This window comes from Epinephelus moara, chromosome 2 (genome assembly GCF_006386435.1).
Source record: "Epinephelus moara isolate mb chromosome 2, YSFRI_EMoa_1.0, whole genome shotgun sequence".
In the NCBI taxonomy this organism is placed as follows: Eukaryota; Metazoa; Chordata; class Actinopteri; order Perciformes; family Serranidae; genus Epinephelus; species Epinephelus moara.
In genome coordinates, this window is record NC_065507.1 from 34,542,066 (window position 1) to 34,561,287 (window position 19,222).

The 19,222-nt window shown below is 38.4% G+C and overlaps 2 protein-coding genes across 5 annotated transcripts in view; one reads left to right on the forward strand and one right to left on the reverse strand.

The window, feature by feature from the left end:
* Window positions 1–8,194, reverse strand: part of pld3 (phospholipase D family, member 3) — an 11,189-nt gene extending 2,995 nt beyond the window's left edge. The window contains exons 1-9 of one of the 3 annotated variants that reach the window (XM_050073392.1): window positions 8,014–8,194; window positions 6,099–6,199; window positions 4,853–4,903; window positions 4,523–4,680; window positions 3,965–4,145; window positions 3,642–3,759; window positions 3,300–3,427; window positions 2,183–2,380; window positions 749–888 (exon numbers count right to left, since the gene is read on the reverse strand). In XM_050073392.1, the coding sequence (XP_049929349.1) occupies window positions 749–888; window positions 2,183–2,380; window positions 3,300–3,427; window positions 3,642–3,759; window positions 3,965–4,145; window positions 4,523–4,680; window positions 4,853–4,903; window positions 6,099–6,125 (1,001 nt within the window). In that variant the 5' untranslated portion in view covers window positions 6,126–6,199; window positions 8,014–8,194. Of the gene's footprint in view, window positions 1–748; window positions 889–2,182; window positions 2,381–3,299; window positions 3,428–3,641; window positions 3,760–3,964; window positions 4,146–4,522; window positions 4,681–4,852; window positions 4,904–6,098; window positions 6,200–6,669; window positions 6,710–8,013 lie in introns of those variants that run through there. The other 2 variants (XM_050073400.1, XM_050073407.1) reach the window with 2 other exon arrangements.
* myo7aa (myosin VIIAa) overlaps window positions 1–19,222 on the forward strand; it is a 204,974-nt gene that overhangs the window by 94,940 nt on the left and 90,812 nt on the right. The window lies entirely within an intron of this gene.

Below are 19,222 nucleotides of genomic sequence, written 5' to 3' on the forward strand. Positions count from 1 at the left end.
GAAAAAGCTTGTTTAGTGGACTAACTTTGCACTTGAAAGGATGCCCGTTCAATTAAGTTTTAACAGGTCTGACGCTACGGCTGTATCTAGGCTAACGACTAACATGCTAACTATTATTTCTATGTCACTAGTGACTTGAAAGAAATTTAGGACGATAGGAGACGGGTTGAAATAAACTGAAATTTCCCTTTAAGAGGAAACAGTGGAACGCTTTCTGCTTTAACTTATCATTATGAAGTAAATGTTGATTGCACAATGTAATGGCTATGAAAAAGAGACGCCATTGGAGTTTAGACTGGTTCCCTATAAGCTTCACTTTCAATATGTAACTCTGTCTGCCACTGGGTACAATCTTCCAGGAAAATAAAGGCTTGATTTACGGCTCAAAGGAAATGCTTCAAACAGTGTGCAACCAAAAATCGAAGAGGATAGCGCTTTTAGTAGTTCAGTAGTAGTTAGCTGTGTCTATAGCTGCAACTGGCTTAAAAATTCCACGTTAGATACAGTTTTGATAAATTGTAATGTAATAACATTATTTTAAATCATGACTTTTTATTCCAGATTTCTGCATGTGTTTACACTCATTCATACATGAATCATAAAAGCTGAATGGTGGCAGGACACTAAATGCTAATGTTAGCATCATCCAGATACCACAGATATCTGTACAAGATTTCACAGCAAAATGTAACTCTGACTCTTCTAAAAACTATCCTCACCGTGGTTCTGATTCACAAGACAGCTGTACCTTTTAGGATGTGAGAATTCCATGGTGGGTAGGTAGTTCATGACAGCGATGTAGATGAAGCTCTGGGCATCCTCCATCACACTGAGGATGGATTGAAGGTCTGGAGTCCTGCCGGCTGCACAGAAAGACGGAGGGGAACTCTGCGAGAGAGTGAGGAGAGAGATCTCGTAAATTATTTGTTCATTTTAGCAACATTTGAAACAGTATGGGAGCCTAACCAAATGATAAACCACGAAGGACCAGTGGTCATTATAAGTACATTTAGGGTAGAAGAACAGCACTGGGCTGTGGGGTATTTTTGGTTTCAAACTTGGGTACAGAAAGACTTTTGTTCATAGACATTGTTATTAAAGGAAATGGTCTGTAATACATTTCAGGGGTTACTGTCAACTCACCACTCAAATAAGTGAGTCAAAAGAGTTGAGTTTCAGTTTTAAAGGTCCAGTGTGTAGGATTTTGAGGGATGTATTGGCAGAAATGGAATAAAACATAATAAATGTGTTTTCTTCAGTGTACAATCACCTAAAAATAAGAATTGTGTTTCTGTTATCTTAGAATGAGCTGTTTATATCTACACAGGGAGCAAGTCCTCGCCTATAGAGATTGCCATGTTGCACTGCCACGTTTCTACAGTAGCCCAGAACAGACAAACCAAACACTGGCTCTAGATCGGCCCATTCATGTTTTTGCGTCGGCCACTGTAGTTAGAAGCCCCTCCGCTATGAGCAGCATCAGGAAAAACAGATTTTTTAAAAAGTGAAACTTCTTTATTCTGTGTATTTACCAGTATAAAGCAACTGGTCTGCTTATTTTGGAGAGGAGGAATCCTATGTGGATAATCTCCAGCTCCCATTAAAAACCTCCTAAACATCTGGATCTCAAGTTATCAGAGAAAAAAGGTGAGCACACACAGGGGCTAGGCTTATGGCCCTTTTGAAAATGCCAAACAGTGTCAAAGAAACACTGATTCGTAACTTGAAACTTTATTCAGTATTTTCACTGGGTTAAATCATCAAGTCCGTTTGTTCTGGAGGGGGAATGATCTGCAGATAATCTGACTCACAGTAAAAACCTCCTGAACATCTGGATTAGAAAAAAGGGGAGCACACCTAGCAGGCACTGGGCGAGTGGCCTGTCTGTGGCATGCCAAACAATGTCAAAGAAACAACTTTTTCTTTTGATTTGGAGAGAAGGAGACCTCTGCGGATAATTTGGCTCCCAGTAAAAACCTGCTGAACAATGAACACTTGAGGACTTACAATTGGGAGAAGTTTCAGCTGGTTGTAATCTGCAGTCCTCACCACTAGATGCCTCTAAATCTCTCCAATCTTACACACTGTTCCTTTAAGAAGCAGCATTACAAACAGACAAGGTTTTTCCAATTAACATACTGAAAAAACAAAAACAAACAAACTCTCCCTGTATATATCTCACCGACAGGTAGACGTTGGACGGCGTGTTGTTGAGTGGAAGCTGGAGGGGTGTGTCCTTGTTGTAGAGGGTGGAAAAGCTGGTGGGCCAAGGTGATGGGATTGACTGACTCTCCCCCAGGAACCAATAGGCTTCAAAGATCTTACCCAAGTCTGCAGCCAAGCAGCTGCAGTTGTAGACCACTGCACCCAGCTCCTTCACCTACAGTCAAACAGCAGAATATCAACTTACATCTCACACAACTCAATCACACATTATATAGGTTCTAGATTTTAAAACTGTGGCAATAAATGAAAAACAAAACAAAAACAAAAACAAAAAACAGCAGAAGCAACGTGGAAAAAAACTATTTTGTACATTTTGCTCTCACTATGATACTGCATGACTCCGACAGAGTTCAATTTCCTTTTCCATCATTTGAACAGGCAACAACTCTTTAACTTCTTTTGAAGATTGTAATTTAATGCCTCTAATGACTACATCACATCAGTGTGCAAATTATTTTTCTTTGCTCAAACAAGTCAGAATGTAAGAGGTGACAGATGTCTAAAACTACAGAATTAGTGTATTATATCAGGACATTTTCCATACATTTCTACACTAATCTTGGAATAAATGGTAATTACTGAGATCTTAAATTCTACAGGAAAGAAATGTCTCTATGTTGGTCTCAGACAAACACAAACCTGTGGGATGTTGGTGCAATCTCCTAAGAACAGGATGTTTATGGCACTGACAACTCAGCAAAATGAATACTAAATATCTGATTAGCAAAGCTAAAATTAAGATGTGGCTTGAAACCATCACAGTTTTAAAGCAAATCTAAACTATTCTTTCACCATGGCATGTGACCAAGGGTTGAGCCAACACAAGAACTTCCTCTTAAAAGCAGAAGAAACAAATTCCTTCATCCAATTTCACAGATATTGCCCGGGGTCCTTCATCAGACTGGAATACTCACTTCCTCCCATGATTACAGTGCAAAACACTGATACTGTCCACAAAGTAATGAAAATATTCTGGTAAATCATATAAGAAATTCTACTTGACACATACACGATAAGGAAATACTGACTGATATTTGTGAGTGAATGTTATGTGTGTGTGTGTCTGTGTGTACCTGTGTGAGGGACCTCCAGTCCATGTTGGCACTACCAATGTAAATGTGTTTCTTGTCCACAACCCAGAACTTTGTGTGGAGGACGCCTGAGGTGAGCTCTCTCATGTTAACTGTCCTGATATTAGCTCCTGAAACACACACACACACACACACACACACACACACACACACAAAATACTAATTATTACCTGAAAGCTACAAAAAAAAAAAACAACAACAACAAAAAATGAACAAAAAAACAGAAGAAAGGAAGGAGTCATGCCCCTCTTCCCCCCCATGTTTTCTGTCTGAGTTCACACATAGGTTTGACACTCCGGGGTACAAAGTAGAAGACAGTGTCACCTGAGTCATTGAGCCGTCTGAGGTCTTCTCGTGGTTGACTCTCCTGTGGTGTGTTCACTGCGATACGAACAGACACCTTCCCCGAAAGTTCAGCTAGTGTGTTCAGAATGGTCTCACCCTGTGCACACAGCAATGAAAATTATTTTAAAGTTGTAAATATTCATGCTGCTATAATCACAAAGAAAACCATTTTCTTGTTTTATCTAGTTCAAATTTTAAGAAGCCTGTCAACGTCTCCATGTGTACTTAATCCATACCATTATTGTTTTATTGATCAGTAAAAGTCATCTTGTGCCATTTGGCCATTCATAGCTCCAGCTGACCTGATAGGCTGTCGGCTCATGAGTGCCAGTGTCTTCGTTAGTGAGCGTCCAATAGAAGGAGGCGATGTCGACACTGCTGCGAGCCTCGCCCATCAGATTGAGCCAGGCCTGGAAGATGGAGGGGTGAACGGTGCTGGAATTAAACTCCAGTCCTTCTGGGATGCTCTCCACCAGAACGATTCTGACAGCAGGAAAGAGAGGAAATGGCTTGATGATAATTATTAATATCTGTACTCATGGTTTTGTCTATAGATTAGAGCTTGACATATATATATCGATCAGGTGGATGTTAGGTTATTGCAAATATATGACATATAAATAAATAAAATGTCCCACTCAGTACACACCTTCCTCACAATTTAAAAAACAAACCAACAAACAAAACGCTAAAAACACACCATCACATCATCAGTTTTTGCACGTTTTGAGTTTGCTCTCCAATTATCAATATCGAATAGTGCTTACATTGTACTACAGTTATTAAAACAGATGATATGATAGACAGTTTTGAAAGCTGAATAAATGATTGTGTCCCAGTGTGTGCAGGTGTTTGCTTACTTGCAGCGGTCTGAGCAGGACTCGGCCTGGGGCAGATGGAGGCTGCTGCTTGGGGCAGGATGGGAGGAGGAAACCCTTTGTGTCAGGAGGTTATAGAGGGCCATGGTGGCCAGTAGCACAGTGGCGACAGTGGCCAGAGCTATCACACATCTGGAATACTGAAGGGGAGGGCAACAAGCAGTGACTGTTGATCAACATTTAGTAAATCATATTCATCTTATCTTTTTTTTTATTTTATCTTACCTTTTCAGTCTATTTATTGGTGTTTTTAGTAAAGTGCTAAGTATATACACTTGACTTGATTTGAATCTGTGTGTTTCTGTAACGTACCACCTGTGCTTTCCTGTGGGATTCTTGTCTCCTCCTCTCCACGTCCACCAGCTACAGAAGAATACATTAACACAATGAGCGTTACAATGTTTTGAGGATTTTAATTACAACCTTAACAAATTTGCAGAATATTAACTGCTATTTGCAACATGGGATCATTTTCTTCTTGGGAACACCATGTCTGAGACCAATGCATGAGAGGAAGCACTGTAGGACTCGCAGTAATTTGTCATTGAGATTATTGGTGCTTTTTCACACTTCAAGGTCTAGTGTGTAGGTTTTAGGGGGATATATTGTATGTGACAGTATGCTTTCTTAAGTGTATAACAATTAATTCAGTGTTTTTACCAGTTTTAATCACCTGGTCCATTTGTTTTGGAGAAGAAGAGACCGCTGTGGATAATTCTGCTCCCAGTAAACACCTCTAGAACAACTGGAGGAATTCTAACACGGAGGAAGCTGTGTTCTGCAATCCTCACTGCTAGATGCCACTAAATCCCCTTAAATCTTATACATTGCTTCTTTAATTCAAATCTCGACTACTACTATATAAACTACTATTAAAGTGGATAACCATTTTTCATCTGTGTTTTTGTGATTTGGTTGAACTGAACCTTTAATGGAGGAGGAGGAAGTTCTGGTCCATGACTCCTCATAAGGGTTAAACAGTCTTATTTCCATTATAGATCGTTTTTGGTGAGTACAACCATCTACTGTCATAAATCTGTGAAACTGATTTTATAATTGGTTACTATTACTCACTCTGCTAATGCCAATGGGATTTTTGTCCCCAAAATAAGAGCATAAAATTAATATTTGAAATGGAAATGTAATTTAGATCTGACAGGGTGACATGGGATGAACCTTAAGCTCACGTCAGACAATAAGAACAAACTCTACTGTTCTTATCCGAGTAACATTTATTTAACTTAAGAGAAAGAGATTCATTTAACTTTTAGAGCAGAGACTGGCAAATGTTACAAGAGTCAAAAATAATTTATTTAATTTTTTTTGTTGTTCACAGAAACAGTTGTTCAAGGTAATCAATTTGATTTCTAAAATGTGAACAAGTTAATCATCACATTAGAGAAACTTTGCCAAGGAAATGTTTGGTATTTTTTACTTGAGAACTAATTTTGACAAATAATCAAAAGTGGAAATTATTCAAAATCTGTGTCAGTACAGATTAATATTCTGTTCATCAGCTCATTGATTTACTTAACAAAAGCATCTGAAAGCACCTTACCTGATTGTAAGTGATGTCCGTCTTCATTTTCAAAGACAAAATGACCTCTGATTTGATAGATATCAGTAGTGTCAACTCAGGTCAGATGATGCTCCGCAGCTCTGAAACCAAACAGAGGAACAAAATATTGAATGTTACATCATGTCTTCATGTTTCTGAAACATTTGATGAAAAACCCGACACTGAAGCTGCATGAGGAAACTTGTACATGTTGGCAGCTTGAAATGGCAGCAGAAGGTAAAAACTTTGAATTTACTGAACAGAAATCTTGTGGTATGACAAAACTTCACTTAACAACACAATGTTTACCAACCAGTGTACAGTGTTTGGGAAATACAGAAAGTAAACCTAGGTAAAGGGGGAATTAACAGAGTTTCTGTTTGAGTAGTGGATACTCAAAGTTAAATCCTACACATTCTTTTGAAGTATCTACATAGCGATGAATCACAGCAATCTCAAACATCATTGTCTCTCCTCTACACACACCTCTGCCTAACCTTTACAGATGTGACAAAGAGAAGGTTCTAGATGTAATCAACACCACAGACAGAGAATAACCTGCACAGCTCACCTACATGCACAAAGACACACATGGCTCCAGCTGCTGACATGCTAGGGCTGCTGAGCTCACAATGACCAAAAACAGCCCACATAAAAAAAGTTTAGTCTGAGGTCCCGTGATTTATGAGGTCTGACTGCTTAAAGGAGAGAGGAAGTATGAAAGCCTGAATGCTGACAGCAGCAGTATGACTCCATCAAGCTTCAGTATCTCCGAATTGGTGTCTCCTAACAGGAACATGTGACTCATTATAGCTGCTGCTATGGCAACATACAATATACTGGACTGAAAAATTGTGGTTTGGGATCACGCAGAAGAGTTAGGAAGAAACAAGCTCCTCAGCATGTAAAAAAAATGTGTTTTGAAGCAACTGGCTTTCCTCAAAACTGATTTCAAAGAAGATTAAACACTTTCTTCTAGAGCCACATTAAAAAAAGTACGCTTTAGTTTGTGCTTTAGTTTGATGCTTGTGTGTTTGCTATTTTTAGAGCTTATGGACAAATCCGACACTTAGTAAGAAGGGAGAAATAAGAAAGAAAAACAGTAAAGATTTTAGCTGTTGGGTTATACCAAAACTGAGTCTATAATATGGAATAGATACATTTTGAAGTCTATCATATTTTCTATCTACAATTGAGGATACAGGCCTAGCAATGCTGATGGATCGAGATTCTGATATAAAAGGTATTTTCCAGGTCCTAACCCCAGAAGCTTTACCACAGATTTGCTAGTCACTTGCACTTCACTTGTGAAACAATGTAAAGGTACAGCATTTTATTTTTCTTGCACTGAGCTTTATATAGCAGATGATCTTTAAAATCTCTACATTATAGTACTCAAAGGAAACGTAAAAATTGAAGTGTCTTTGGCAAAGTGTGCCAGATCTTCAAGGTCTGACTGGTGCATGAAATTACTCCTGGTAGCAGAGGACAAAGAAGGCTTGTTTATCTCGGGCAACAAATCACATTAGAGAGAACAACTTGGCGAGGAACAAGTGACACAGGAATTTTGGCTCACGTTGAGAAGTAAGAGGGAGTCAGAGAGGGTTACTAAATTCTTAAATCCTCCAAACTAACAAGTTACAAGTAAAACTCCTGTTTTGAGAGCTTCAGGGCAGATAAACAGGGATAGCTAGCTAGCAGAAGGCTAAAAAACTTAGTGTACTAAATGTGGGTCACTCTGAAGCGCAACAAGATTCAAAGGTCTTCAAATTATTAAGGACAATAACAGTTACATGAAAACCCACTTAACTAACACCGTCACCAGGTTTTGGTTTAGTTACGCGGACGAAGAGTCGCTGACTGTGCAGAACAACAAAAACAAGTCACTTTCAGCTTTGAGGAACTGTCAACCCACCTGCTATTATTCATCCAGGTGAATTAAAATCCCGCATACAACAGCGTCGACATCTGTTCTTTACAAACAATCACATTTAAGGTTGTTGTTTCATTGTTAAACACACGAAGAACAAAGGAAAAGCTCATTTAACGCCCTGTCAAAGTGTCGGTTTGGAAACAGACGAGATAGCGAGAGGGAGACGGTCATGTGATCAGAGCCGGACAGCCAATTAAAGAGGAGATATCATGTGACGTAGCACAGGCATTTTACAGTAGTGCAGTTTTCAATTTTGACCACAAGAGAGCGCTGTTCATCCATGGGAGAGATATAAAGCGGGGCCACAGATATACATAATTATAACAGGGACACATTTTAATTAATAATGTCCATGATGACAGGCACCACAAAAATAGCAAAGCGATTAAAAAACAGTTGCGTGTTTGATAAATTTCACATGAACTGATTATACATTATTCTGGAATTCTATTTTCTTGTTCTTCTTCTTGTCCTTCTTCTTCTCATCATCATTATTATTATCATTTTTTAATTCTTTTTATTTTTTATTCTTTAATTTTTTTCTCTGTATATATGTACCCCTTGGTATGGCCAGTTTTGTGTACATAATGTTAATGTACCTTAATTCCTTCAATTAAAACATTCAAAATGAATAAAAAAGTAAATAAAATAAAGGAGGTCAGTGGAAAATAAGGCCAATGATGACAGTTTGACCCAGGGGGCATTATACTGGGAGGGCAGGGTCTTACCTGACCTCTGGCCTGACTTCCAGGATGAAGATTACCTGCACATCTTCAAAGGAGGACAGGTTAGAAGAGCAAAAGCCCAAAGCTAAACTTTCCAGTCTAACCACCCGTAGTAGCGGCATCATGACATACTGACGTTCACAAGCTGTGCCTGCAAAACCTTAGATGCACCATTAGCAGCTGGTTTTGACGAAAATGGTTGTTTTAATATTTAATAATATTCAGTAATAATATTTGTATTTCTTGTATGTTTCATATTGTTTGCATGCTTTAGACATAATGGATGTTGTTCATTGTGTGTGTGTGTGTATACACTTTGGCTGTCCTGTGCCACAGGAGCGCTGTAGTGTTTGTGAACCATGTAGACAACTGACTGTCTGATTGACTCAAACATCTCCTGCTCACATCAGAACAGACACAAACCAAAGAGAGGAACCATGTTAGTGGTAAATACAGTCTGCAGAAAGAAATGATTTTGTGCTTGTAGAAAACTGTAATCTTTATAGTGTTATGTGGTTTTAAGAGTTGCCTCTATTTTTGTGTAGTTTTAACAGATGAGTCCCAAATTCATTATTCATTAAATCACATTTGGTACAGCTCTAGCTTGTAAACTATCTCATCAATGCATTTGATTTAATGGGTATTGCACTTGTGATCAATCAGTTTAATGCATAACTGTATTTTTGCAGGCCACCAGGACTTTCTTATCTCTTCCTTGCCGTAGTGTTTTGCCATAGTGTGCTTATCATGTTACTTAGATTTATAGAGATGTAGCTGGTATGCTGGTAGGATTGAGAATGTGAGTCTTCATTTTTTGATTGGGAATATGTGCCTCCTTTGCCTTTGGTTGGCAGATTGAATGTTGCTGTGCTGGCAGTATCTTTGTCTGGTGTCTATGTAACTAAGCTGAAAAATGAATGCATGATTGTATACTGCAGATGATACATCAGATTTTTATTCATATGGAACAAGCTTTGCACCAAGGACTCTCAGATAAAACAGTCCAACAAAATATTACCCCACTTCTGTTTGAGTTCCCTGTGTATTTGGTATGTTTTGGGCTACATTATTTACTGGAAGCTGGATGGCTGCGGGACCTTAAACAGTAAGACAAGAGGAGTCATCGGGCATTACTTAATTTGTACAGTCTGTTTTCTAATTATAAATGTTTTCTCTCTAATACTGTCTAGTTTAAACTCTACCTTTTAAAGGTCCATGGTGAAGGATTTATGGGGATATACTGGCAGAAATGGAATGATACAATAAGTATGTTTTCTTTAGTGTGTAATCACATGAAAATAAGAATTGCTGTGTTTCTGTTATCTTTGAAATGAGCTGTTCATGTCTACATAGGGAGCAAGTCCTTGTCCATGGAGATGTCCATGTTGCACCACCATGTATGTACAATAGCCCGGAACGTATAAAGCAAACACTGGCTTTAGATAGGGCAATTTGTGTTTTCGCAACAAGCTGAAAAGCGTTGTAAAAACACTGATTTGTAATGTGGAACTGTTTTATTCAGTGTTTTTACCAGTTTAAGTCTCCTGATCTGTTTGTTTTGGAGAGGAGGAGACCTCTGCCAATAATATGACTTCTGGTAAAAACCTCCTGAACAATGACAACTGAAGTAAGTCTATTCTGGAGTTCACGCTTAGCACTGGGAGAAGTTTCAGCTGGTTGCAATCTGCAATCCCGACCACTAGATGCCACTAATCCTGCACACGGCTCCTTTAGGCTTTACAAATTCACACCCATCCAAAATCTCTTTCTTTGAAGTACTCATCCACATTTACTGTAGCACACAGAGAAATAACAGCTACAAGAGATACATGCATTTCACACCTACCCATACAGATATACCAGTCTCACATGAAACATCTTTCAATTGTGGCTTTGAGAGTGACACCTTGGCTTCAGCTCAGTAACTGTGAAGTAAACTCAGTAACAGGTGTGATGATGATACCTCAACAGGGGGCGCCATAGTGTAAGCACAGACTACTGGATTTCTGAGCTCCTCAAATATGACTAATGGTTGGAAATGGAGACAGCAGTGAGGGTAATAGAAAGTAGAAGAGAGACAGAGTACAGTTTATTTCTTCCAGTGGCTCACAATACAGAGCAACCACGAATATCCATTTAAAACATGATGTGAAAAACACGATTGTAAATGTGGCTTAATTAAAGGAGTGGTGAACGCTTCTGTTTCCTTTTGTTAGTGGTGAAACCTGCCGTTTGATAAGGAAGAAAGAGCCAGACTGAAAGAATTCCAAGATTAAAACACACACACACACACACACACACACACACACACACACACACACACACACACACACACACACACACACACACACACACACATCATCAACATCATCATCATTGTCTTCTTCTATTATTATGGGAAATAAAACATTTACATTACAGTTAGTGTTGATGAGGATCTTTTTAAGTGTGTTTATTTCCACTTTGAGGCGTGTGTCATGAGTATAACCATGGAGAATGTATCCCAGAATATCCTAGACAGTTTTATTTTTTTACAACAGCTTAGGCCGTGTTATGGCGAGGTCATAAAAAGCTGACGTGCTTCACTTCCGCAGCAGAGATCCCTTCTGGCCTCTCCTAGTTAGTGATGCTTTTTCAGTTACCTTCAAACATAACAGATGTATTTCTTAATCTGTTGTAATCTGTTGTTTGTCGTTTAGTTATTAGTTGTTCACTTTGAATGTGATTCCTTTTGTTGACTTGCTATTTTGTCTTTTCTTGTTTACCCAAATGATGTACAAAAAGTGAAAATGGCATTCTGATTAATATGTATGAGATTTCTTGGTATTTGGTGAGTAATGATATAGCCTTAGATGAGTCATTTTGCAATTTGCACCATCACAGTTTGTACATCATGCACTCACCATGAACAATGTCTTAACTATTTTTTCATTTTCTTTTTTTTTCTTTTTTTAATCTACTTCCTGAATCGTAAAGAGCGGGCCGACAGCAGATTAACATACTATAAAGGTTTTATTTTCCCCTTGAAGGTCCATTTTCCCAGAGTGGGTGTGTTTGTGTCCCTGTGATACTGCGTCAGTGCTGAACCTGGTGAGTCACTGCACAGCCACCTGAGCTCAAGTGTGCCTCTGCTTTTCACTACAAACAACACTTCCTGTTTTTTATTCCACTCAGTGTAGTTCTGCTTAGAGATGCTTTTTACACAAACGACTTTCCCCTGTGCATTCTGGGTAACTGCTTCTCCAATGACATTCTCGCAGTTATCGTCAAGTGCTTTTGTTGTATTTCCATTTCTTTTTGGAAGACCTCTCTTCACAGTGCCGTGATTCTCTCGGTGTGATCTTGAGAGCACAAGGGGTCCTTGAGGGGGATTCAGTTTAGTTCACCACATGTTCTGCCTCTTAATGGATGCATAAACATCTTATCAGTCTTATCTTAAGTTAAGAAAAAGTTTGGGAACTACTGCCACTAAAGACCCAGTACAATGCATGGGTACAGCTCCTCCCAGATAACTTCACTAAGCAGATTAATCAAAACACATGACTCAAAGCAAGACCAGTTTACACCTGCCTGAAAATGTGGGAGATTATGCAAATAATAACCCACCTTTTTTGTTTTTTGTTTTTGTCCTTTATACTGAATAAAGGACAAAAAGTCTCTCAAGGTTTGAGTCTGTTATTTATGGCTGTGTGGGCTATATAAAAACTCTGACATCACCAAAGTGAGCTGCTGATGCAGGTGGTATAACACTTTTATAGTAGCTCTGTCATTCAGATGGCAACACAACACAGATTTGAACTCTAACGTCAGACATACTTAAACTGAAACTAGATTTAGATCACATTTCTTCAGCAGTTTATCCACTCCTCCATCTGAAATATTTCTTTATCTTGTTTTATAATGTGGTATCCTGAAAATCAAGTTGACAAATATGCAGAAAAAAAATCGGACAACTTTTAACATTTTTAAAATATCTTACATAGTATTTCAAATATCTCCAAGCAGTATTTTCATAGGTACACTTAAAGGAATACTTTACCCACAAAACGACCATTTGTGTACCAGTTAGTCATACTGATTTACAGTGAATTCATAGGAAAACATACTCCTTTAAGATGGCTGATTACATGCTCTTCTATTGGATAAGAGTGTTATCAATCTGAACTAACCCTTCAGTAACAAATCATAGAAACAGTTTTTCTTAGTTCCTGCAGAGTTTACATATTTGTTTTAACAGTTAGCCATTAATCAATTAGATGCTCAATAAATAGATAAATAAATTGAAAACAATGTTGAGAATAAATAAATTTCAGCAATTTGTGAATGAAAAATGCCAAAATTGAGCAGTTCCAGCTTTTTAAATGTGAGGAGTCTGGATATTGGATGGTTGGGACTAGTCACCCTGGTCTATAGGTCTTATGGCCGTTTTCGGCAATTTCTAGAGTAGATGAGCCATTAACTGACGATGAAAATAATCTTAAATCTATATCTGTAACATTTTTTAAAATTATTATTATACCTTTATTTAACCAGATAAATCCCATTATGATTAAACAAATCTTGTTTTATACAGTACACTACTGTGTTTCAAACAATAATCACACAAACCTTAAAAACACATTAGTTGATTAATCCATCAGTTTAACTACAGATAAATAATCAACAACAGTTTTAACTAAATTAATGAATCATCTGAGTCATTTTTAAGCAAAGATGTTCAGCACTCCCCAATTACAGCTTCTCATTTGTGAGGATTTGCTGCTTGCTATCATTTCATGTACTGTAGTTCACTGAACATCATTGGGGTTTAATCTGTTGGTCAGACAAAACAGGGCATTTTGTGACAGAAAGTGGCCATGTTTCACAGTATGAATATATATATATATATATATATATACACACACATATATAAATATATATATATATATATATATATATATATATAGATTAGCTTTGCTGTAACCCAGTTTGAAGAAACATTTTCTGATCAAGGTTAATTACAAAAAAAAGAAAAGAATTCACACCCACCACTTAGTACTGATGTACTGTACTGACTCACAACTTCCTGCTTTGAATTGCACTTCATTAGTCATTCACTATTGATCTGTTGTTTTCTCGTGCGTTCTCTTTCAGCCTTTCTCTCTCTCTCTTTCTTTCTGTTTCTCACACACACACACACACACACACACACACACACACACACACACACACACACACACACACACACACACACACACACACAACACAACTTCCAGGATCTGAGGAAAGCCAGTCACCTGTGCAGTTAAAGGATGCAGAGAAGGAAGTGGAACGACTGCTCAGGCTGCGACAAACCAGTCACCACCCAACTAACTGACTTACTGTCTGACTGGCTATTTAACTTGTTAACAAGCCTACTGGAGTGACAGGTTGTGTCTTCCTAGACCCTAACTCTAACTTTACTGATCACAATGACTGTGCATGCTTAAGCCGAACTTTATCTTAAATCTATTTCTGAACGTAAACTCTAAAATTAATTCCTAACAAAAAACAAATCCAACACTTTCCAACTGTCCTCTCTCAAAGTTTAAAAGTTAAAACACACACACACACACACACACACACACACACACACACACACACACACACACGCACCACCTGAACCACACCTTGCTCCCAGTGCAGCTTGCCACAACATTCATTTAAGTCAGAGTTGCTCAACTCCTTATGTGTGATAACTTCTGTGTTTAAAACGAGACAAACCTCTGCTCAGTTGTTATGAATGAATGTTGGCATGTCAAGAAATATTACTCCCGCTATAGATATCATTTTGCTCTGATTATTTAAACCTGAAATAAATGCAACATTAGACAAACTAAAAATAAATAAATAAATGAAAAAAAAAAAAAAAGTTTTTGTTGTTGTGTACGATCTGGTTGATACTGGCTTACACTCTAGACCCTACACACTGACTCACTGTTTCAGTGGGTAAATAAATTACAGAATAAATAAAATGACAAGAAATTGATTTTGACAGTAGGCCAGTTTGTTCTGTTCACCCTTCACCCACGTCTGAGCTGGACCCAGTGACCGGGCGGGGGTGGGGGAGTGTGGGGGAGGTATGTGGGTGACAATGGTAGGACGGCAGAGGAGCAGTGGGCAAGAGAACAGGCTGTTCAGCCACAAGTGAAGGCTGATAGACAGCCCAGACACTGGTCAGGGGGTCAAACACAGTTCTGGGAGTTAGTTACACTCTTAAAATGACGTGGATTTTGGATGTTGTGTAAAACACTTCCTGTGTTGAGCTTTGGACATTTTATGCTACTTTTCATTGCAAAATATCAGTATAAGAGTACATCCTTGTTGATTGGGCCCAGGCAGTAGCTCCCTGAGAGGCATTTAGGATGCAGTAGAAGCAGTGAGGCAATACTAGTAACGGTTTAAAGCTGTCTGTAATATGTGGTAGTGAGCTAGGTCCAAAGTGGTGGAGCAGTAAAGAGGTGGAGGGCGGTAATTAAGTCAAAGCAGTTATGGCAGAGGTAATTAGGAAACACTGGGGGTAGAGAGTGTGTCTAAGACCATGTCCACATCTAAATTAGACATAGCATGAATAAAATCTCTGAGGGCCCTGAATCACCAAGCCGACATCTGTGTTGGTCAGAGTCGTGTTGTCAGTGTCTGGTTCCTCGGTTTTTGTGGTGTGTCCCACAAGGTTGGCACTACTCAGCCCTAGTCGGCTTTTTTGGCCAATTCAGCATTTTAATCGGTGTCCAAGATGGCAGAGCCCGTCAATGACTCTGATTGGCAGTTCAACTCAGCCAAAACAAACTATAACAAACTTGTTATATTAGGTGTGATTATTTTTTTCAGTCATTGAGCTCTTTAGCAGAATGGGTTCATAACTGTTTGTGTTATTGTTATTGTAAATATCATTTGTTCTTTCAATAACAGGGTGTGTTGTGTTGTGTTATGATGTGGTGGCTGGCTAACTAGAATCTTGAATCCATCCTGTTGGTCTTCCATTTTTCCCTTGTGAATGATGAATACAGACTACAGAGAGTTATTTCCTTTCATGCAGGCGCAGAACATTCATACAAGTTGGTCATTGGCTGTTGTTTTTGTGGTGCGTTCAGGTACAACTTTTTGGACAGACAGGTAACGTGAGGCAACGCAACAGTCAGCCTTCATCACCACTAGCTCTTTGATGTAGGTTTGGTGTGTCTGGGCCTTAAAGTGTATAAAGTTGAAAATACAGATATTGTGTTATGATGTAGACAGGAAAAACAACTGTTATAATGTGACCTCACCCTATGTGCAGACATTTACGTCTAAAATGTTTTGTAGACTGCAAATCAATATGTCAACCCACGTGAAGTTTAATACAAACACACTTAGTGCACAGCTTTGCCCATGTTTTTTTTTGTGTGCATTGCAGCCCCTTCATAGAAACAACTTGAAACACTAAGATGCAAGTGTATTCAGTGTGGACAGTTTTTATTCGACACCTAAAAAGCTTTTATCCACAGTAGTGTGAACATGTCCTGAGTTTTCAAGTGGACTTTGGGGGCTTTGTGTGTGTGCGTGTGTGTGTGTGCATGCTAGCAGACTACGTGGGTAGTACAGATCAGATAGAGCAGGTAACTGATTACCCAGTCTGGTCGAACCAGGTCTGTGTGTGGGAAGAGGTGGAGAGAAGAAGAGGGAGGTGGTGCATCCAGAGGTATATCTTTATATCCTCATTAGTTTAACCCCTTAAAGCTTTCGACCCTAAACTTTACACCCTGACCATGAATGCGAAGGATTTCCTCTGCATTGTTATGTTTAAAGCACGCTTTTGTTCAGTTAAGACACAAGAAAAACAGACTGTGGGAGCCAAGCTCTTTAAGAAGGTGAAGATTCTGCGGTTTGAACAAACAAGATTTGGCCACACAGGGTTTCAAATAACAACCTGCAGTTTGCTTTGAAATTAAATGAGGAATTTCTTTCATTAAAATCTATTCAAGTTACCCCAGCCAGTTATCCTATGTCAAATTTGAAAACCAAAGAGACAGATCCAATGATTTGTCCAGCATCACAAAATGTGTCTCAACAAAGAGCCACATGAAGGTGAAACACCTGAACCCAAGATGCTTTTTTTATGGGTGTACTATTACATTTCAGTGAAAACATGGCAGTGTGAACAGTGCCTGTCTATACATGTCTGCGTTAATGAATAGTTTCAGATATCATAATATCAGCTACAGACAAACAGATTTCTTGACTCTTAAACTGCTTGAATAAATTCCTGATGTAAATCTCACATCAGTCTGCCCTGTCTAGAATGAGGAAGTGAAGCTAAAGTGCTGAGGTTAAAGGTGAAATGGGTTGTCATGGCAACCCGTTTTAGGTCAGTATCAGGGGTCTTATCAGTGCTCTCTAAACTTCTCTGCCTGACAGCACTGAGATCAATATGAATCACCTTCACATTCCAGCTCACTCGATTTGAAAAGTCCAGATGTTCAATAAAAATGCACATATTGCAGTAAATGTTTGTATCAAATTGAAGATTTATTATTGATTGAATTATTTGGAATATTTGGAGGATAAAAACTCACAGTGAACCTGAATGCAATAACAATAATTTCAGCTGCAGGGATCAGCGCTCTGATTGGTCTGTGTGTTACATCACTTACGGTATTCCAGCAGAAAGGAATTTCCCAGGATCAATAAACCACAGCTGCACTACTGCTGCTCTTTCTATTGTTAGTATTCATACTGCAGTTACAAATCTTGCAACGGTCTCATTACAGATAGGACTACTATAGCTACTACTACTTTACTACTTTAACTACTTTTAATAAAACTTCTACCATCACCACTATTGCTACAACTGTGCAACTACATTAAATGGTATCACTACCTGTACTAATGCTACTAGTACTCACCAATAGAAGTAAATGATCCTTCACTTTTATATTGTGAAAATACTGCATTACAAGTAAAATTTCTACATTTAAAAGTACAGTAAAAGTACCAAAGTATCAGCAGTAAAGTATCAAAAGTAACAGCACCTCAGAAGAGTACCGAAGTACAGCACAGGCATAAATGTACTCACTTTCTGCGTCTCCTGTTGATACTACTATTGCTAATGCTGCTTCTACTGCTGCTAATGGTACTGCTAATACTAATACTTTTACTATATATACTATAATATCTACTCTTGACCCTGCTATTACTAAAATAATATTGATAATGCTACTATTACCACTACAACTAACTCCTTACTACTTCTTCTTTAAGCAACTTCTTACTTATATCACTTTGATTATTACATCCTCTGTTGGGCTGTTCTCGTGCACTGTTTGTACATATACCTATGAAAAGTTATGCACTATATATTTATGTGAACCCATGTAATCATCAGGCATTAATTTGTGTTTATCTCCAGCCCATTCTCAATTTATTTTGCAGTGGTATGATATGAACCAAGCAGTGGCTCTTTCTGACACAACAGACAACAACCCAAGTATAAAGAGCACGAAAGTCTGTATAGGGCTGATGGGAGTGGAGGTGGATTGGATGAACAAAATCTGGACTTTCAGCCGAAAGACTGCTGCTCATTTCCTGTGTGAGGCCAAAAGTCAATCAAGTCAATTTTAGTATTGACGTAGTGGGCTACTATGCTTAGCATGCCATGCTAGTAATTTATGTCACATGACTTATGTCACGTGGTAGCTTAGTAAAAACTGTATTGGTGAGTGGGTCAAACAACGCAGGACTTTCCTCCAGGAGACCAGCGTTCGGAACCTTGTGAAACCAAGTGAACATTAGTTATTATAAGGTATGTTTTCACCATGTTTCTTTTACTAAACCTAGCCACAGTAACTTTATGTTAAGTACCTAACATTGCTTGTGGGAAGGTAATTCATCAGATATTATATGAACCATTATATGAGGGTATGTTGCCTATGTACACTGAAACCTATCACTACTACTGCCAACGCCCATAGTGATGTTTCTTCATTACCACTACTACTAATATTACTATATAATACAAGAACTACGGAAAAATACCTCTTCCACTAACATCACAGTTATTCTTCTGCAGCTACTACAAGACTTGTACCTCAAGTAATTCTTTTCAACACTTGTACAGTGCCTTTAGTGCATCTTCTGCATGTCTGTTACAAAAAGTATTTATCATAAATGCAAGTGTATGTGACTGTGAGAAGTTTTCCGTGTAATCATGTGTATCATGTTTTTAGTTTAAACTACGCAGACATCAGTTTCGGCTGGCTCTTGTTACTTGCTAATCAAAGACTAAATCTTGTGTACTGAATATTGGTGAGTTAAACAGTTCTGACACATTGTCCTTCAGCCTCCATCAGGTGGCTTGTTGTAACATCTTCCTGCTCCTTATGCTTGTTGTCGTCCTTCATTTCAACTATTGAAAAAAAAAAAACAATCTTACTAATATATTCAAGTATAGACAACAAAGCTCAAGTCTC